Source organism: Sciurus carolinensis, chromosome 5, assembly GCF_902686445.1.
Source record: "Sciurus carolinensis chromosome 5, mSciCar1.2, whole genome shotgun sequence".
Lineage (NCBI taxonomy): Eukaryota > Metazoa > Chordata > Mammalia > Rodentia > Sciuridae > Sciurus > Sciurus carolinensis.
In genome coordinates this window covers 171611098-171631414 of record NC_062217.1, presented here as the reverse complement: position 1 = coordinate 171631414, position 20317 = coordinate 171611098, and the positions used below count along the sequence as shown (strand labels likewise).

Below are 20317 nucleotides of genomic sequence, written 5' to 3'. Positions count from 1 at the left end.
TGGTCTCAGCTGGGGTGGTTTCTCCCCGCAGGGCTTATTTGGCAACGTCTAGAGACATTTCTAGCTGTCGCACCAGGAGGAAGGCACGCTGCTTCCATGCAGTGGGTAGGAGTCAGGGATGCTGTTGGGCAACACTGCCCTGGGCTGGAGAGTGCTCCCAACAACCAGCTGCCCAGCCCGAAACACCAGCGGTGAGCGACCCAGAACCCTGGCCTGAGCTAAATCAAATGCTGCAGAGACTACTTTCTGGTACCTCAAACACGATTACCAGTTAGTTGGTGCATAATGTATGCAGAATTTGATTTTCTGAGTCCTTCATTCAATAAGCATCTGGTGGGCATCTGTAAGGTGCCAAGAGCATGCTAGCCCAAGATGCAAAGGTCACAGAAGACCCTTCTGCAGAGACAGCCAGGTGTAACACACCCTGAGACAGGGGCTCTCTTCTTCCCCTTTACTGGCCTGTGATGCTGAGAAAGGACAAGGGGAGGCATTGGGCCTCCTACATTGGACACCTGGGTCTGTTAGAAATAGTGGAGGTGCGTCTGGTGGATCAGGACTTTGTTCCGAGCTGTGCTTCCTCCTTGCTGGGTGATGCAGAATAAGCAACTTATGCTCTCAAAACCCTCATTTCCTCCTTGAAATGGGAATGGTGCATTGACCTTCAGGGACACAGACTTCCATACATAGATGAGTGGAGGTTCTGACCCACAGATTCTGGCTACAAGTCTCTGGGCTGGGTTCACAGGCCCCAGGACAGGGTCCAAGGTCTGCTGACACTCAGCAGTGCAGTGCAGCATGCTGGCTAGTGTTCACAACCTTGCTCCTCTGGACACTTGGCCTCAGTCACTAGGACCCTGCACAGGACGCCCTTGTTGGCCTGAGAGCTTCACTGTCCTCGTCTTGAGATAGTGGAAAAGTAAAACCTAGGCCCCAAACAACATATTTAACTGGATTTTCTTGCTTTAAGTTCAGCCCTCAGGAAACTTATTCCAGGTACAATAAGCAGCTGTAAATCTGCCTAATAGTGAGGGCATTTCACCCACTGGTGTTTCCCAAGAGGACTCATCGGCCACCTGCATCTTTTTAGCTGCATTTAATAATTCAGCCCAGGATGAATTTGCATGATTAACATAAAGCCTCATGATTTTATTTTCTTTCAGGATTTAGGGGCTAAAACAACTACCATTGTTTTCACTTTCAGAGGCTGTGATAAAAACACAAAACTTGATTCTAGAATGAATAATTTCTTTAATTTTTTTTAGAAGTATTTTTAAATACCACTCTCTGTGGGATCAAAGAAAAGAGTTGCTATTGCTCTCTTAGTCGATGCAGGGAAACCCAAGAGCCTTTTAAGCCTGGTTTAACCCACAAGAAACAACCCCACACATACCATGTGTCCTTGATGACAGTGCCAGGCAGGCGTGTGGCCAGCCCCCCATGGGATGCGCCACGGCCAACCAGATCTATTAATTTCAGTTCCTTGCCGCAGGCCCTCCTCACGTATCTGTCTGCTTGGGATCCAGAATCCCAGTCAGCCCTTAAAACAGCAGTTCTCTTGCATTCCAGCAACATATTAATCATGTGGTTTTCAAAAGAGAGTAAAAACCCAAGAAGTTGCGTTTGGTGAGCCATCTGCCCACAAGTGGAGACCCGCGTGTGAAGGGGAATCTGCAGAGCAGGCGAGGCAGCACCCCGGGCTTCCCGACGAAGGGAGTGCAGCAGGTTTGTCCAAGGGGGAGACATGCTTTACTATCAAAAGAAAGCCGAGCGTGTCCCACGTGGAAAAGCAAGCAGGCTGTAACATCGAGAAGCGTTCACGCTGTGCTGCCAGCAACTCCCTGCCGGATTTTCCTTAGCAGAAAGGCCGACCTCACCTGTTTAAAAATAATTAGGGAGCCGGCAGTTGTAATTTTGGCTAGAAGTCCGAGCTGCCGGTGTTTGCCTGTGTCTTTCTGATCCAGTGACACCTCTGTTGCTGTCTCTGAATGCAGGAACCATGGTCAGTAAGGAATCCGGCAAATGCCAACTCGCAACGCCCGAGAGCGAAGTGGAGCCGGCCGCCTGCCTGGCCCTGGAGATGAAATACGCCCTGGATCCCAACCGGCAGGTTAAAAAACGGAACAAAGCCCTGCAGGTGCGCTTTAAGGATATCTGCGAGGCCCAGAGTGAGCAGAGGGACACGCAGCTCTCCTCCGGACAGCCAGGAGAGAAGCGGGAGGCCAAGCCGGTGTCCTGCAGAGCAGCTTATCGCAAATACATGACGGTGCCCGCGCGCCGCTCCATCCCCAACGTCACCAAGAGCACAGGCGTGCAGACCTCGCCGGACCTCAGAAAGTGTTACCAGACATTCCCTCTGGACCGCAAGAAAGGGAACCTCAAAAGCCTCCCAGCTGCAGATCCCTTCAAGAGCCAAAACGATGGGTTTCTAGCAGACACCAAGGAGAAGAGCGAGGCTGGCCCCATGGGAGAGGCGCGGCCATGCGGCGCAGGGCGGATCCACAAGACCACGGCCCTGGTTTTCCACTCTCACGAGCACGTGAATGCTGTGGACCAGCCTCCCGGGGCCAACTGCACAGAGCCCTGCAGAGACCCCGGTGTGCTCGGCCATCCAGAGGGTCCTCTGGAGAACTCCTCCCGGCCTCCCTCCCAAGAGCCTGCTCACCAGCTGCAGGGGCGACCAAAGCCTGACGGGGGGACCCCAGACTCGGAGGAGCCCGCTCTGCCCACCCAGGGGAGGGTGTTTAAAACAGAGGTCGCCACTGTGTATGCGCCTGCCATCAGTGCCAGGGCCGCTGAGCCTGGCTTGTCAAACTCTGCTGCTGCCAGCCAGTGGTCCCTCTGCCCCGCCGATGAGGAGCAGAGGAGAGCCACGCATCTCAATGGGCTGCAGGCGCCCCCGGGCTCTGCTCTGGCCTGCTCAGCCCCGGTGCAGTGCCTGTCCCCAGAATGTAGCGAACAGCCCCTACAGACCCAGCCCAGTCCCACAGCGGAGGCGGGGGGTGAAGAATGCCAACAAATCGTGCCTCACACAGAAGTGGTGGACCTCAAGGCACAGCTTCAGATGATGGAGAACTTGATCAGTTCCAGCCAGGAGACCATCAAGGTGCTCCTGGGGGTCATTCAGGAGCTGGAGAAAGGAGAAGCCCATCGGGAAGGGTATGTATGCTTACCTCTTATGCACTCTGCAGGCCCATCACCCGCCCATCTGCAGCCCCCAAGCCCAAACCCTTAAGGGGACCACAGCCAGCATTTCTGTGAGCAGGGTGGAGTCCCAATGCCCCAAGTCCTAAGGGTTTACCCACTGCTCAGGGCCAGGCCTCAGGGCACTGTCCCCTTCCTGGTATACACTCACTAGCTGGCCTTGAACTCAGTCTGAACCTGTATTTTGAATGAACTGATGCATCTTTCCTTTTAATCTACTAGGACTAAAAGTTTATGATCTTGAGAATGTGTAATACGTATGCCATCCAAACTATCAGAATAAGAATCTATCTGCCTCTTAGGAATCATATTATGAAAGAGAAAACAAGTTCAGACGGTATTGGGAAAAGTAAAGGCGGACTTATAAGCTCATAATAAATAATTGGCATGACACTGATATTCAGAGCAGCATAAGGTCTTATATGATAGACAATATGCTTTTCTTTCTTTGCCTGGAACACACAGAAGTAGTGCCCCTCCTCCAACAGGTGCTATTTGGATATGATTAGGAGACAGGTGCCCATCCCCACGCATGGCCCTGTGTGTCCAGTTGGGCCAGGTTCGCAGCCAACACTGTCTAGCACCTGTAAGGGCCTACGGGATGTGAAGCTCTTTGGAAGCTGAAATTGGGCAGCAGCACCTTTAGAAACAAATGATCTAAAGACAGACCCTATTGTTGAGCTCTCGGCTAGGAAGCTCCCAGTGAGCCAGGAAGGTGTTAGGTTGACACCCTCAGCAGTGGCCTCAGGTTCCAGGCTGCTCCAGACAGTGTCCACGGCTCGCCAGCCTTTGTCTGAACTGCCACCCCTGCTCCTCCCACGCCCTCAGCGATGCCTAGCTTTGCTCCGGCCAGTGCTCTGAGGCTGGGACTGAGGCAGGGCTCTGCTGCCTGACGCGCTCTGCACCCTCCCGTTGTGGTGTGAGAGAGCTGGCAGCCTCCAGGAAAAAGGAAGGCCAGGCAGGGCAGCATGCCACCCAGGCACCGATAGGATCGCAAGCAAGGGAGAGGAAACAGCCTCTATAATCCAAGCAGGAGATGAGGACGCAGTGTTGCACAGTGTTGCTCCAGGGGCGAGGCACCGGTGCACATCCTGCTTTGGCTTCTGTCTGCTCTGGCTGAGGGCAGGGGCCTATCTACAAAAGGAGTGAATGCTTAATGCCACCCCCTCCGAGTTAAACCAGGAAGCTGCGGTTGTTGCCGTTAGCAATAAGAATGGCCAGCCAAATGTAATCTAGCAGGAGATTAGGAGGTAATCTAGCACGATGGAATTTTCCGAACGCCTTTGTCAATGCTGAGTTCGCATCTCCATTTCCATCTCTTCAGTCATCGAGACTTGAGTCTCTACATATCCCGAACAACAAGGGGGCGGGGAGGCTAATATCAAGGTCCACTGATCAATAGATCCCGTTCCCCCGGGAAAACTCAAAGCCCACAGACATGACTCCAAAACTGACTCTGACGTAGCTGGTAGTGGCTGGAGCTGGATAATAAACTAGAAGGATACCAGCACAGGCAGGTGGGAAATAACTCACCAAATGGCGTAAAACCAAATGTGTATGCTGCTGTGCATGCTCACAGGATATGTGCCCGGGAGCCCTGTGACTGCTGCACACCCACACACCCCCCAAGGGAAACCAGGTTCTTCCTGACACTATTAGGACAGTGTGGACCATGGCATTCAAAAGCATCCTCTGGCTCCTCTAGGACACTTTCTGCCCAGCGAGATGGTTTTGTTGGGAATTCTGGCCCTAATGACTTGGCACAGGTGGTACCTCTTCTCCTCACCTGGAACTGGAGGAGCTGACTGCCAGTCCTGTGGTAGGGAGAGGATTGGATGGATGACCTTCTCAGGGGATCTGCCCAGGGGCAGATGCCCTCTGATAGGTGGGCATCCACCAACACATGACAGCTGGTCTTGTTGGCCAGTGATGTTGGAGACACATTCAGAGGCCCACACTTGAACCCAGCGTGAGGAGTCCACCTCACACACACTGGGCTCACAGTCTCCCCCCTCCAACCTGGATGCCACCAATACATGTGGCTAATGAAACTCAGAGTCACATTAGTCAGTCACAACTGAAGATTCAGGTCCTCAGTCACACTGGCCACACTGAGAGTGCTCCCTTAATGGGAGAAGCCTTCACTCTGAGCCATGGCACAGTGGTGCCTGGCTCCAAGTCATCTGAGGATCCAGGCACCTAAGTCGAGGCAAAGGACTGTCTTGCTTTAACATCAGTCCCAGTCCAGCCCATGGCCCATCAGACACACTCACAGTAGGCGGGCAGGTTCACACTACGGTGGACCCCACATCTGCTCCAAGAACCCCACTCCCACCTCCCTCGGAGTCCTCTGGATAACGAGGGTCATTAACCCAGTGGTTTCAAAGGCCAAGGTCACCATCATGGCAGCCCTCCTACTCAGTGCCCAATTTGGCTACATCTCAAGCATCCACCTTGTCCACATGAGAATATCGGAGAACAGCAGCTTCTGAGGAGGGCAGAGACAGGCAAGCTTTTTCTTCATCCCCTTCCGGGCTGGGGTCACACAGCATCCTGGGAACTGCTCTTGGGGAAGGGAGCATCTGCCCACTTGCTTGGTGCAGCCACAGCCAACCTCCAGCAGATCCCAAATCTGAGAGTTTACCACCCTGCTCCTCCAAGCATAACCGATCCCTGGAGGGCAACCCTAGAGGTCACTTGAGAAAGTGGAATTCACTCACCTTATGCATTTGATCTAAGCTGGGAAATGGATGTCTGAGTTGCATCTCAAGATAGAAACCAGAAAAATGCTGTCACTTCATATAGATTATTATATAGTCACTGGCAACATGAAAAGGATTGAATGACCAAGTTAAAATACCTACAATTTCCCTTGGAAAACATTCTAAAACCTACAAGCCATTAACTGTGGACAGTGCTAGAAGCTGGGTGGAGTCAACTGCTCTCCCACCCACCACCCCCAACAAAGCCCAATCCGAATAATCCTGGAGAGGCCAGGCACCTTGGTTTGTCTCCGAGGCTTGTTTGGGGACAAGCCTTGCCCCCAGATTTCAACCCATGCTCCAGTCTTGCCCTGGGCCCTAGGGAGCCATAGTGTCTCTTATGCACAGTGTCGGGACCGCTGGGGAAGCCCAAAGCTCTCCGAATCTGGCCAGTGGCCCTCAGCCACTTAGGTTTCTTGGAAAATATTGAATGTATAATCTTTTTAATAGGACTCCTCGTCACTATTGAGTGTGTCAGGCGAGCTCTTCCCAGTAGTTCTTACTCTGGAGGAATTTCTGTGCCACCAGCCATGACCAATTTCAGTAGCTTCCAGATAATTTTTCATAAGAGACTCTTTCTTTAATCTCATTTGCTTGTGTAGATTTCTGCAAGGCCTCAACAGAGGAAGTTCTCATCCTAGGCAGGTCACTTAACTCCATGAGCTTCAACGTGTCTTCTGTCAGGCAGGAGGAGTAGCTGCTAAAGACTATGCCCACAAACCCTTACCTCTAACCAGGACAAATGGCTGGGGAGAAAGGACAGTCATTCAAGAGCACTTCATCAGGACACAATCTGTGAGCAAGGAGATGGGCACAAAGTATCCACAACTATGCCTTGTAGTCCCTTGCAAGGGGTTTGCATGACTCGCTAACATCGTTTCGCATTTGATCACTTGGGCTTATGTGAATGCCAAGAATTACCTGCTTCTTGCAGACTTCTCAGCATTATTCTTATGTCTTCTCAGAAAGGTTAGGGTCACACAGGCTACCTAAATAAGTAACTACTATAGTCATGGAGGGCTAAGGATAGGATAAGTACAGCAGAGGATTTTGAGAAACCAGTCAATTCTTAGAACAGTGGTAATTCCCAACAGCAGCTATAGAAATCCTGGGCAGAGGAGCTGTAGACCAACTGGCTGCAGGTCATCAGTGCACGTGGCCCAGCAGCACCTTGGGTAGACACAGCTCTGTTTGCTTCCAAGATTGAACACCCCAAACATTTCAGTCCTAAGGAGAAACTGGTTCAGGACATGATGCTGGGTATTGAGAGAAGCTGTTGAGGACTTGGTGCACAAGTTCAGGATCCACCACCACCCAGAGTGGAGCAGTCTCTTCTATGGGTTGGGTCTCTCCAGCCTCTGCTGTGTGCTACCCACAGGCTATGGTGGGGTCACAGGGACCTGGCCTTGCTAGGCCCATAACATGACCATAGTAGACAGGAAGCTTTGTAGCTGTACTGAGTCAGGGCAAACGTGAGACCCTGACTTGAAAGGAGAAATCCTAAATATAGGTCAGCCCCAGGGGTCCCGTGGCTTATAGGAAAAGCTTTGAACCCCGTGATCCACAGTCTCCCTCAGTTCCTACCCTGCCATCATGGGGACAGCTCCCTGTTATTCAGGTTCCTTTTCAATGAGAAAGGGTTGCCTTCTTGGTGACCCAGGCCCAGTTCTCCCAAATTCAGGTCACACAGTGGTAAAAAAACAGAAGTTTTGAGAATCCCCTCTAAATCCAGGGCTCTGTGAGGGCAGGCTTCTGAGACAGGAAGATAGTCATAAAGAACACCATTCATGTACATCAGTGCAAAGTCCTATATTAAGGCCTGCTCAATGCCATTTTCCCTTTTAACTACTAAAAAGTTGGAACAGCCACAGGGGAAGGAAGGGTCCCGTGAGGACCCATGTTTTGAACAGGTACCGGACGAGGCCCCAGGGACCTGGACTTCCTGGAGGGTCTCAGAGTTACTTATGGGGGCATCAGCAACCATTTTCTACAGAGAGACAGATTGCCCATTTTTCAGGTTTTGAGGGCGGTATAACTATGACACAATGACTCAACTCTGCCATTGTATCCTGAAAGCAGCCACAGACTGTCCATGTACAAATGGGCACAACTGTGTTCCAGTAAAACTTACAAAACTAGGCAGTAGCCCGACTTCAGCCATGGGCCACAGTTTGTAGACTCCTGTTCCACGGTTTGTAAATGTAATGATTTTGTTTGCTCCAATGGAACCCAAGCCAGAATATGGGTGCTGCCCATCCAGGGTGTGTGGCTGTCAAACCTTCATTCCAAGTCCTAAGTGCCAGGCAATGAGCAGATGTCACTCATATACATTCAGGACCCACCTCTGAAGGGTTCACAGAACACTGATTTCAGTTTATCCTTCATCCAAGTATATGCCTAATTCTTCATAAGCCTATACAACCTCTGGGGACTGGCTTTGGAATTTTGTGTGTGTGTGTGTGTGTGTGTGTGTGTGTTTTACACACATATATGTAATTTATATGTATAATTTATAGTACGGCATATCTGGAAGCCATGAATAGAGCCGTGACAGAACATTCTGCTTGCTGTGACTTGCTTTAACCTAGATATTGACGCTAGATGGATAGAAATGATATGCTTGCTCTATCTCATGTCCTTATATTGACAAATCACTCAGAATTAGGCATTCTTCAGGAGGACCTGCCAGGGGATGAGAAATCTCTCTGAATTTGCTCTAATTACCCATGCCCAAACAGAATAAATACTGCATCACAATTATGGAAGAAGCATAAGGGGACACTTTAATTTGTTTAAGTCACAGAGCAGAAAGAACCAACATGGAAAATTGTACACCACAGCAGCAGCCATGGCTAAACACTGTAGAATCACAAAGATCTTCCATTAGATTCCGACTTATTAACTCCCTGGATTCACCCCTGGGAGAGCCTAGGGAAAAGCTGGGCACGGCGAGGCAATCCCATCCCAATTTGGCTGTGCAGAGTCTAGAAGGATGATTGGGTTGCTCCTGCCAAAGCCTACCCACTTAATTAAGATCCAAGTCTTCCACCTGGTTAGCTGGGAATGGCCACGTTGGAAGGAGGGGGCCGGTGGCATTAGACAGTCTGTCCCCAGCCTCTGTGGTCCTGAGAACCATCCGTGTGGCTCTCTGGAATGTGGAGCACTGCCTCCCCAGCTCTGGCACAGAGAATCACAGACAATCAGGGCACTGCGAGCAGCAGAGAGAAAGCAGCACTCGGCGCGAGATCAGAAGCGAAAGGCCTCTGATTTCTGCCAAATGCTCCTCCTGTCCCTTCGCACTCTGTATTTGCATAGGATGAAAATGTCAGCACTTCATTTCCTAATGTTCTTGATAAATCCGTCTCGGTGTCTCTCCCCACAGTTACTGTGACCCAAAACATTTTAAACCCTTGCGGCCAGCCGGCTGGGGGCAGACTCCAGGGTGCAGGCTTTCTCCATCTTCAGGGCATGAGACTCAAGAGGGGCACAGAGCACAGTGACACGGGCTCTGTGGTCAGCCAGGGCAGAGCTGGAACATGGTGCTGACCCTCCCTGCTTGGGCAGGGTTGCCAACCCCTCTGAACCTGAGACGCTCCCTCTGCACCAGAGCCCTGAGAGTGCAGCCCGGCGCTGTCCTGGAAGACCAGATGAAATGCTAGGCCCTAGGGTCCAGAATGGGCTACACCGGTCACTCCATTGCCCTAGAAGTTGCTTTCTCACCGAGAAGCGACCTTCGAATACAAAGATGCAGGGAGGTCAAGCAAGGGCGCGGGCTGTACACGTTAGCAGCTGTTCTCTGGGTTTATTCTCTAGGCTCGTTTATTCGGGGTGAGGAAGGCTTTAGGATTATAGAATGGGGACAGCAAGTTTTGCACTTGTTTTCAGAGAAAAAGCATAGTACACGTTTCTTTGGGGTCAGAGAGCAGCCACCCCAGTCCACGCTCCCTGGGCTGCCTTTTCTGCCTGAAAGGAAGAGGGTCCAAGTGTGAAGAGGCATCACCGAGGCTCAGCTCTCAGAACATTCTATGGGAATGGCTCCAGATGCCACAATTTCAGCTTTCAGAGAAAACTATAAGAAGTAAGAAAAGCCCTCTCTGCAGATCTCTGTCAAGGTGCTCGATGATCCTAATGTCCCGTTTTCCTTTCTGCTCTTGGCACTTCATCAATTGCTTATCTCTTCCACAGCTACAAATGCCACAGTCAGCCTTGGTCCTTCAAGGTTGCATCCTCGGAATACTTTTCAAGGAAATCATTTTCCCCCCTCTGGATGCAACAGATTTGTGATAAAATGTTCAAGTCCTAAAGTCCAAATCTACCTATTATTTTTGTGCTTTTGAAATGGAAGCATGTATCATACTCCTCTAACGCTTTCTTAGAAAGGATATTCACAGGGTCATGGTGAGCCTTTTCTATAGCTTATATTTAGATAACTTTGTAAATACTATTTTTAAGTTCTAGAAAAAATAATAAGCCTTTCCATCCCTAATTTGAAAAATAAAGTAAAATGTATTTGTAAGAATATAAAACACATTTCACATTCTTGCTCTGGGCTTCATGTAGGTATCACACATACTTGAAAATGTAATTTAAATAATCTTCCTGTGCAGAATGCCAAAATAGCTTTCAAATACCTCCCCAGCCTTTCAAGTTGGTAGGTGAATAAAAACCTCACCATCGAGCCACTAGGCGATTCAGACATCCCATTTGCAGATAAAATGAGCAATTCAAGGCATGACATGAACGTTTATGGAATTTATGGATTTGTGTCCCAGAATTCAGATTTTTAAAAAAAGATGAAATGCAAGTTCTGGTTTTCAAATACGTTTTTAAATCCCATGCAATTTCTGCTAAAATATGAAAAATTTCCTCCTGGACCTGAGGGAGAGTTCTGGTGCACTGAGTACCCCTGGCAGAGTACTGCACGGCTCACCAACCTTGTGCACCTATGACATACCAGGCATATAATCTTGTCCTATTTAACTCTTAAAAACGATTCAAGGTAGGAAGGATCTCTATCAGGAAACCAAAGGTGCTCAGTACCTTCCCCAAGGTCAAAAGACTGAAGAAAAAGTGTGGCCAGAATTCTCATTTCATCAGGCTGAGCCTGCATCCTCTTAGTTGCCTCAGAGTGAGGGACCTGATACAAACACACAAGGAAACGGCAGGCATTTTCCTTGCTATTGCAAGTCTAGGTTCCTCCTTTACTAGAAGGTCTACAGAGGCTTTTGCCTCCAGACCTGTAGGAATTTTTGCTAATTCATCTTCTGGAAAAAGCATGCTTCCAGGGCTCAGGGGTCCAGGTGGCCTGCCATTCCAAGGGATCCCAGGAACAAAGTATATTTTTGAGGACTCATAATCATTAAGAGGTATCCCCTCTGTGGGATAATTTCAGAAAAATCAAAGCCATTGACCTAAGTCCAGGGACCTTGCTAGCAGGACACAGAATTTATCCATGAGCTGCCGGCATGCTGAAGCTTGTCCAGCAGGGCCTTGGTAACAGGCACGGCCCTCTGGATAACCACCAGATATGCACCTAGCTCTGACTTCCTCAAACAGATACCTAAGTTCATGTGAGCAACAAACTAAAGCAAAATTTTCAATGTAATATAGAAATAAACTTTGCAGGTATTTTAAAAAATAAATTAGAAAAAATTGTTAAGACTTGAGAACCTGGGAAAAGATGATCTAAAAATGGGCAATTGCAACCAAACTGGAGTAAAAGATTTTAAAAGTCAGAATGTCATTGGCGACAACATGAGACTCTTTCCCCAGCTAAGTCTCATAATCGAATATCAAGGATTTTACAAATGATCACGCCAAAACGTAAAGATTTTAATCTTCAACCACAGGAGCACTGAAGCATTTGTTTAAATAACAAATGCAAGGTCAGGTCTTTGAAACAAAGCTCAAAAGCTTCTTGTAGAAGAGTAACTTCTTAAAGTAGTTAACTAAAATTATCTTTCAAAAAATGCACACATAAATAACTATAAATAAATAATAAAAAGCCTCTGTGGACATTTACCAACAGAAGAACTAGCAAATGAACAACACTAATACTTTCAAATTAAAACCTCTGTAAGTTACACCCTGTGTGATAGTACTCAGGTAGACAACAATAACAGCCCTGAGGAAAAACCTGTTATAATGCCATATATGCACACTCTCATTTTCATTCTGGTTTGGTAGCCTGTGTTACCAATGCTCACTTTCATTAATTTTCAGTAAATTACTGCTTCCGCTGTAACTGTCCTCCAGGAACACAAGTTAATCAACTTGGCCTCAGCTCAGCCTGAAAAAGTTATCTTTCCTAGTAGCAGCTACGCCCAGTGCCTTCTGGGGCAAGTGACGTGTTTGTGTCATCACTAACATCATTTTGAACTCACTCTCTTCCTTATCGCATCGATGTATGAAAGAAAACGTTGAGTCTGGCTCCGTTTACAATATTAGTTAGGCATTCCACACACAAAATAATAATTACTCTCATTCTTGATTTTTGCATATTATGATAGTATGATTAAAAAAAAAAACTAACGGAGAAAAAAGTCTTGCCTTAATAATAGTGTTCATCTCTGCATTTGTCTCTCCAAATCTGCATGCATTTCTGACAGTAATAATGATGTATGTACAATAATGAGAATACATTCCCTCTTCCTTATCGTGCTTGGCTCTGTGTACAAGGAACCCAGCCAAGAGATGGGCCGGGGCCTTAGAGAGGGACAAAGAAAACAAGGAGGTAGCACTGGAGGTGAGGCGGGTGAGCCAGGAAGCAAGGGACCTGCTGGTGGTACCTGCTCTGCAGGGAGAGGGCAGCCACCGGCTTTGGATCTCACCCTAGCTAAGATGCTGTTCTTCCAACCACCATTATTGTTTCACTTTAATTCTTTGTAATGAAAACAAGCATTAAAAGCTTCCCTAATAGCCTAAGTCTCCCCAGAATTATAGTGTCACCACATTTGGGGAGCTGCTAGGCCAATAAAAGTTAATTTGTCAACACCATCTAAAGAAAGCAACCGAGTTCATTAAGGGTGTTTCTCAGCGAAACTCGTTCGGTAGGATTGCTCCTGGGCTCGGGAGTGACCTTTTCTGGGCAAGCAGAGGGGCTGGTGGCGGTGCAAGGCTAAGCCATTTATTTTCATAACTGGGTGCGGAGGCAGGAGATGACTGACCTTTTCCCCCTCTTGTGCGGGAACGTTTTACATGGGATAATGCTAAGACTATTTAGACAGATGCTCCTTACCCAGCTGGGAATGTCACAACACCCACAGTCCTGTTCTGCTTTTCAAAAGCAAAGGGGAGTTCTGTCCATTAACCCCGAGGGATACTCAGGCAGATCCTTCAGTCGCTCATCCATCCATTCATTCCACCGTATTCAAAAAACAGTTCTTGACCATCCCTTCTACTCCAGGCCCCTGGCAGGCGCTGGGAATTCATCAGGGAACAGACAGAAAACCTCCACCCTCACTGTGCTGTTGTCCTGGATGTCTGGTCAACAAGCAGCTGAAGGCTGTGGCAGGTTCTGTGGGGGTGAGTTTTGAGCAGAAGCTTAAAGCAAGGAAGGGGGCAGGGCAGAGGATGCTCACCTTCTCCAGTCACCAAGGAACCCGCCACCGCTGCACACCTCTAGTCCCGCCAGAGAAAGGCACCAAGCAACAGGCTGGGGCCGGGAAGGTGCACCAGGACACCTTCCCCACCAGCAAAAATGCTCCCAACCAATGCTGCCGAGAAAGGGGCCAATCGCACGGCCAAGGTCCAGTCCCTAGAGTGCACTTGGGCACCCAAATCTCAGAAAGTGCAGGGGACTTAATGGGAGGTGTGTGGAGCTGCCGTGAAGGTGGGACTTTGCACAAGCATTGCCCACAGAAGACCAGAGAAGGAGGGTTACTTTTTAGAGGTCATGCCAGCCAACTTCCTGAGCATATAAGCAATTCCTTCATTATAGATTTCAAGTATCTTGAGAGCATGGTTTGTCTAGGGCCTTGCTCAGTACTAATGCACAGACAGCCATGGTGCACTGTGTGCAGCAAGCAGGCGGTAGTTGTAGCTACTTTGTAGCAAAGTCCTTTAAGGTCTCTCAGCACGCTTAGTAGAAATAGGCAGACTGCTGAAAATCATGCTGATGTTCAGTAAGACTGCATGGGGTTTGCATGGAGGGCAGATCCCACAAGGGTTAACGTCCCAATTCTTGGCTTTCAGAGAATGGAACATGTATGATTTTGAAAAGCTCACCTGGTGGAAATAAAAGTTAAAAGTGGTTAAGACAGGATGAATAAAAACTCCCTTCACCTTGTGAAAAGAATGTGCTCCAAAAACTCATCTCTTTATAACTTGGGTTGGAGTTCCCAGGCTAGCCCTCAAATGTTTTCCCTGGTATGGAGAAGAATCAGCCACAGAATGCTGTAGAATCTACCATCATGTTCTTAGAGGGACAGGCTTCTGAGTCCCAATACTGCAGCCCCAAAATACATCTCCCTTGCTGTAATCACCCAGAGCAGACTCTAATTAATACAAAGAAATGTTTGGAATGTGCATGACCATATTTAGGGGAAATGCATGAGTGTCTGTGAAAACAAAGTGTCTGATCTCAGTGAAAGCCCTTTTCCAAGAGGTAACCTAGATAACTATGGGACACCCAGGCTTAATAGGACTGGCCTTTCCACCTGACCTGACATCTACAGGCCCACAAGCAGGAGAATGGAGAAACCAGAGTCATGGAGTATGTAACAACTGTGTTAACATTCTCTACACAAACATGATTTGGGGATCATATGGAAATCACTCTGGTAGAGATAGTGCTATACCAAGAGCAGCTCCTGGGCAGAAGACACAATCTAGAGATTTACTTAACAGAGATCAAACCAACTCTTGAAGGGCTGCTAAGACCAAGTGACTTCTCAGTCTGTGTTGGGTGCATTTGCTCATTCATCCCATGCATGCATTAACCTCCACTGCCATCTCCTCTGTGACTGGCTTGCCAATCCTGAATGCCAGGAGCTCTGGCAGAGGAAAGCAGGTGGAGGAGGGCAGTTGAGAACTGGCCAAAGGGAACAAGAAGAAGATCTGATGGAGGGGCTCCTGCAGGGCTCTGAGAAGGCAGCAGCAGGTGCCACACTGATGTCCACATTCACCCACGTAGACATCTCCAAGGCAGGGGAAACAGCTTCCTCAAACAGTTTTGCCAAAATGAGAGAACACTGTGACTATGGTTTCCAGAGCACAACCTAGGTTTTGGCCACTACCACCCACTGTGTCTGCTTGGAGAGCCCAGGTCAACAAGGCCACAGGGCTGCACAGCATGACTTGGCAAATCTGCCCCTGGCTAGGAGACAGGTCCCAATGCCATAGGGGAAGAGGGAGCTGTCAGACCATCACCTATGAAGGCCTGGGCCATCTTTGGTTGACTGACAGGTGACCTTGAATTGCTCAGGAAAACTGACTTTGGATTCTTCCCATTCTTTTTACCAACCTTACTCTGGATGCTCCCTAAATCTTGGCAGTTAACAGCTCAAATGTTTACAACAGATGTAGCTGAGTTTCCAAGATTCCCTGAGAAAGTTTAAACTCACTTTAGCAAGTGGAGAGCTGGTGAATGAACTCAGTGCACTTCCAGGACATGTCCTGGTACATTCCTGGTGAGGATATGAACTTAGGAACAAGTCAGATCTACTGCTGAGGATGGCCAGTTCCCTTACACAGCCCACATGGACTTCTTTTGGAAATTTACTCCCTCCCCCCATGCACAATTGTAGAGGTGTCATTGCATATCTCTAATTAATGTCACTTTGAGACTATTAAGTGAAAAAGTCTTCAAGATGCTGACATAAATGACGGCTTAGTTATCAAAATGGGAGACAGCTGGGCAAGAATGCAGAAGGAAAAAAAAAAAAAAAATTGGCTCCCAGTGAGGAAGCCCAAAGAAAACAAGAGATCAAAATCAAGACAACGAAGGAAACACCAGGAACATCCTGGAGAAAAAGCCCTGCAGGCTCCATTTTTGCAAGGACCACCATCTCTAGCCTAGGGCCATAAGCCAGGCCTACAAGACCTTAGTGAAGAAAGACCCGGACTCCTGGTACCGTCCACGGTGCTGAATCACACAGCGACAATCCCAAGACGGTGTATAACTAGTGTTGTGGAGGCCACCCTTGGAGGACACGCCCTGATTACAGCGTTATACAAACGCCATTTGCTTACAGGCTAGAAATGGAATTTCCTAAAAATGAAAAGGACATTTAAAAGACAGCAAATGAGTCACAGGGCCACTTGCTGTGCCCTGCACTGTGCACAACTTCAGGGGAAGGGTCCACAGCACATTGTGCACCAACCTACTGACCATGCTCTGAGAGCATCTCTGACTATTGCAGCCAGACTGGACCTGCCCAGACATCCCTGCAGATGCCCAGGAATTGAGCAGAGAATTTTCATCTGAGAATTTGAGATTGTTTTTTTTTTTGGTCTTGAACTCCGGGGCTCAAACCACCCTCCCAGCCTCTCATGTTGGTGTGCTTAGGATGCCACCACCACAGCTGGTGAGAATTCAAGCTCTTATAGAGCTGGGGATGCAGCCCCGTGGCAGAGTGCCTACCTGGCTCATGCAAGGTCCTGGGTTGGATCCTCAATTTAAAAAGAAAGAAAACATAGAAGAAAAAGAAAACGAGGCCCCACAGACGGATTGGCAGTAGGCAGCACTGCAGCTGCAGGAACAGCACCTTCGAGTCCATCCCGGAACCCACCGCTGCCGCTCCTGTCAACACTGGAACCGCAACCCCACTTGCCAATTCTTCTCCTCAGAGACGCTCCTGGCTTTGTTGGGCACAGCGAGAGGCAGATCCCCCCTTTCCTGACCTTTCACCAAACAATTCATGTTTGCTTCGTTGAGTCTCGCTCGCCTCGGAGCTGTGTGCCTTGCCCTTCAGACCCCTCTTCAAGGTGTCAGTCAGACCCCGGGCAGCTTGGATAGGTGGCTAGGAAGAAAGCTCCCTGTGACCCTTCCCTGTCATTTCTCACACAGCGCTACAAAAACAGCCACACCAGCTCTGCCCTGGGATGCCCCTTCTGTGTTTCTCTCATAAATTCTGCTTCTGAGCGAGTCCCTCTTTTGCTCCTGACCTGTAAAAGGCATGACTGGAGATTCGTATGCACAAAATGGTCACCAACGTGCAATATATATGCAATACTTATTTAAGTAGATTTCAGTCTACGGGTATGTATTTGCTGTATACTTGTAAACACTCAAGGGTATATGCTTTTATACTCTGGGATTTTCAGTAAGGACAACTGAAGACCTGGAGGTATCTAGAGGACCTGGTGATTGGCATGCTGAGTCACACCTGAGAAGCCCAGGCCACAGCAGGGAGGCGACCCCGAGGTTTCTTTGAACGGAGATGCCCCACATTCCAGACTGCGTTCTGTGAACCGTACTCAGTTGCTTTGTCAAGTAGAGCAAGGGCCTTGCGAAGACCTGGCTTGCTGCAACGTGGAGGTGGAAGTGACGCAACAACGAGAGCCCCCCAAAACCACCTGCACGGTCAGCTTGCCCAGATGCCTCCTGTGTCCACAGAGCACCAGGTCCCTTTCCTCTGGGTGTCTCCATACAGTCCCCTTCACATCTCTGGAAACCTTATAAGTCATGTTTCGTGCCTTCTAACTTTCAAGGAGACCCAACCCCACAGAGGGGTTCTTGCTCAAAGAACACTGAGCAGGGAAAGGACCAGTGTCCTGATTTGGTCCCTAGGTTGTACCTGTGCTCTGGAGGGACAGCAGGCTAGAGGGCAAGCAGAACAGAAAACAGAAAGCACCAGAAAGACCACACCAGGGCCCTGGGTGCTGCCCTGGACGCTGAAAGCTGGGTTCAAGTAATCTCCATCATTCAGATGCAAATGCCAGCTCTCTGCAGGGATGACAACCAGGCCACAGCACCCCTGTGTACAATGCACCTGCGTGTCACTAGAGCCCAAGGGGAGAAAGGTGAGGACAGAACTTCTCACAATTTACACTTCTCATCTTCTTTTTGCATTCTTTTTGGAATTCTTTGATTAGAGTAGCATTTTTTGGGGGGATTTCTGTAGAAGAACACAAACACTGAGAATGACTTGGCAAAACTAATATTAGGCAAACACCCAGAAGGTACCAGGAATGATCTCAGGGGTGAGGTCATAAACCTAGATACAGCAGGGACTCCTCAAGGCAGAAGGGAAGGAAGCTTACAAAGGAGGCACTTGTCTTCCAAGACAAAAGAAAAAAAAATGTATTTGATGAAAACGCGTTGTTCACACCTTTTAGATCAACAGCCTAAGCTCTGACATCTCAGAGCATCTAACTTTCTAAGATCTCTGCCTCACCACCATTGGACAAGCATCTACTGGAGCAGAGCAAGGTTCTGAACTGCCCCTGTTCACGACAATGGCATTATGGAAAGACAGCCACTCTGGCCCTGCTTTTGTGATGTGTTTCCAAATTGAGAAGGAAAAACGGGGGAATCCTGGCAGAGCATTGTGTGCTTCCTGTCCCACAGAACTTTCCTGCTTTGTCTGTATTTGGAGTGTGCATTCACTCAGCTGCACCAGCCCACATACTAATGTGGGCATGAAAATTATCAGTGAGGCCAAACCTGACGGTGAGGAAGCTTGGAGGACAACTGGAGATTACCAAAGCAAGGAGCACGGTGGGCTGCGTAGGTAGGCCCTCTACTGAGAACAGTCGGTGTGCTCCACAAATTTCAGCAGGCACAGGGTGGCTGGCCTTAGCTGTGGCAGCAGCCTTTGATTTATCCACGTGACACAGGCCACATGGGTGTTTCTGGACCCTAGGCATTTGATTCCTTTAATCAACAATCCCAAACACAACTTTGGAAACATACCAAAGGGTCTCTCTAAGGAAGCCTCACGGAATGGAGTTCTGAAAATACTTCTCAGACATGGTAGAAAAAGGACTGACCACCTGGTTTCCTTTTCAAGCAGCTGCCGAAAGAGTGGCCACAGGTTATGTTGTCCTGGGCGCAGAGACTCCACTGCCAACGAATGTTGACCAAACCAGGCCCTTTTGTCAGAGATGAGCGAATGGAAAGGGTGTTAATATACGAAACAAGAGACAGGAAAAAAGACAGGGACGCTGCGGATGGAGAAGACTGACAGGAAGTGTCCCTCTCATCCTTCGTCCTATTCATCCTTCCATTAAATATAAAAATCACGTCTGACAAGCATCCCCGCTGGGTGTCCCGGCTTCATCTCCCACCACACCCACTTGTTCCACCCAGTCCAGCCCCAGTGGCCTCTGGTCCTGCCTCCATATGCTGCCATCTCCCCCACAGGAGGCCAAGGCCTGGAGGTCCTGCTGGCAGCACGCAGCCCTGACCACTGGGTGACAGACTGCTTTTTATCGTCCCTGGCCTCCCTTCAGATGCCACCTCCACGGGGTCAGGTCAGAGCTGCCCTGCAGACTCTGTCCACACTCGCAGCAGGGCCTAACCGCTCAGTCGCCATCCTGCCACCTCCGGTACCTGTGTTGACTGTTGGTCTGTCCCAGTCCACTCCAGGCCTCAAGAGCAGGACTCTGCCTCGCTCGCACACCTTCTCCATGGCCGCAATCCTGCCTGTCACCCGGGTGGCACTCAACAACTCCCTCCTGCTTCCTGGCAGGGGGATCAGGACAGCCTTCTCAGGCGGGCGTGGGCGAGGCCACATCTCCTGCACCTCTTCAGCCTCAGCAGGGGATGCCTCTGTGAACCTCAGGTGCCTGAAGCCTTTGTCCTTTCACTGCCCCGTTCACTGATGATCCCAAGCTGCCAATTACACGGGTGCAGAACACAAGTCCCTAGGTACAAGCGAGGCGACACTGAGCATTAGAAGCCTGGGGTCTAGGACTAATGAGTTCCTGGACCTGCAGAGCCACGGCATTCTCCTCTGAAACAAGGAAGCAGGATTAATTGGAAGACTCTAGGCTCCGATGTCAGTGCGATGTCAGTGGAAACTGAGGTTACTGAGCAAAGAGGGATGTGGGTGCTGATGAGGCTCCAGAAACTTGTCCTGAGGCCTAGGGCAAGGAGGGTCTATGGGCGTGGAATCAAGAGTGCTGTCAGGCAGCGGTGAAGAGACCCCCGCCTCTGCCTTCCCTAAGCGAGACGGCAGAGAGACCACAGTGCCCTCTCTCACGCCCACCAGGACAGCAGGAGAGCAGCAGCACCTCAGCAACCCATGCCAGCACGTTCCCGAGCATGTGACTTGGGGCTTGGCTCCACTCTGGCACGCATTTCACAGTGCAAAATGACCTTGTTCAAAACTGAGCTCAGAGCCACGCTCAGGGAGAATAAGCTGGAGAGAGAGGCCTTACGCATATGCCAGACCTGGGAGCCTAGGGAG

General features: G+C 49.3%; 2 protein-coding genes across 5 annotated transcripts in view; one reads left to right on the top strand and one right to left on the bottom strand.

The window, feature by feature from the left end:
- Dock1 (dedicator of cytokinesis 1) overlaps window positions 1-20317 on the bottom strand; it is a 455412-nt gene that overhangs the window by 234372 nt on the left and 200723 nt on the right. The window lies entirely within an intron of this gene.
- Window positions 1-20317, top strand: part of Insyn2a (inhibitory synaptic factor 2A) — a 56433-nt gene that overhangs the window by 16316 nt on the left and 19800 nt on the right. For all 3 annotated transcript variants that reach the window (XM_047552003.1, XM_047552001.1, XM_047552002.1), the window contains exon 2: window positions 1992-3156. In XM_047552003.1, coding sequence (XP_047407959.1) covers window positions 1997-3156 — 1160 coding nt within the window. In that variant the 5' untranslated portion in view covers window positions 1992-1996. The remainder of the gene's footprint in view (window positions 1-1991; window positions 3157-20317) is intronic.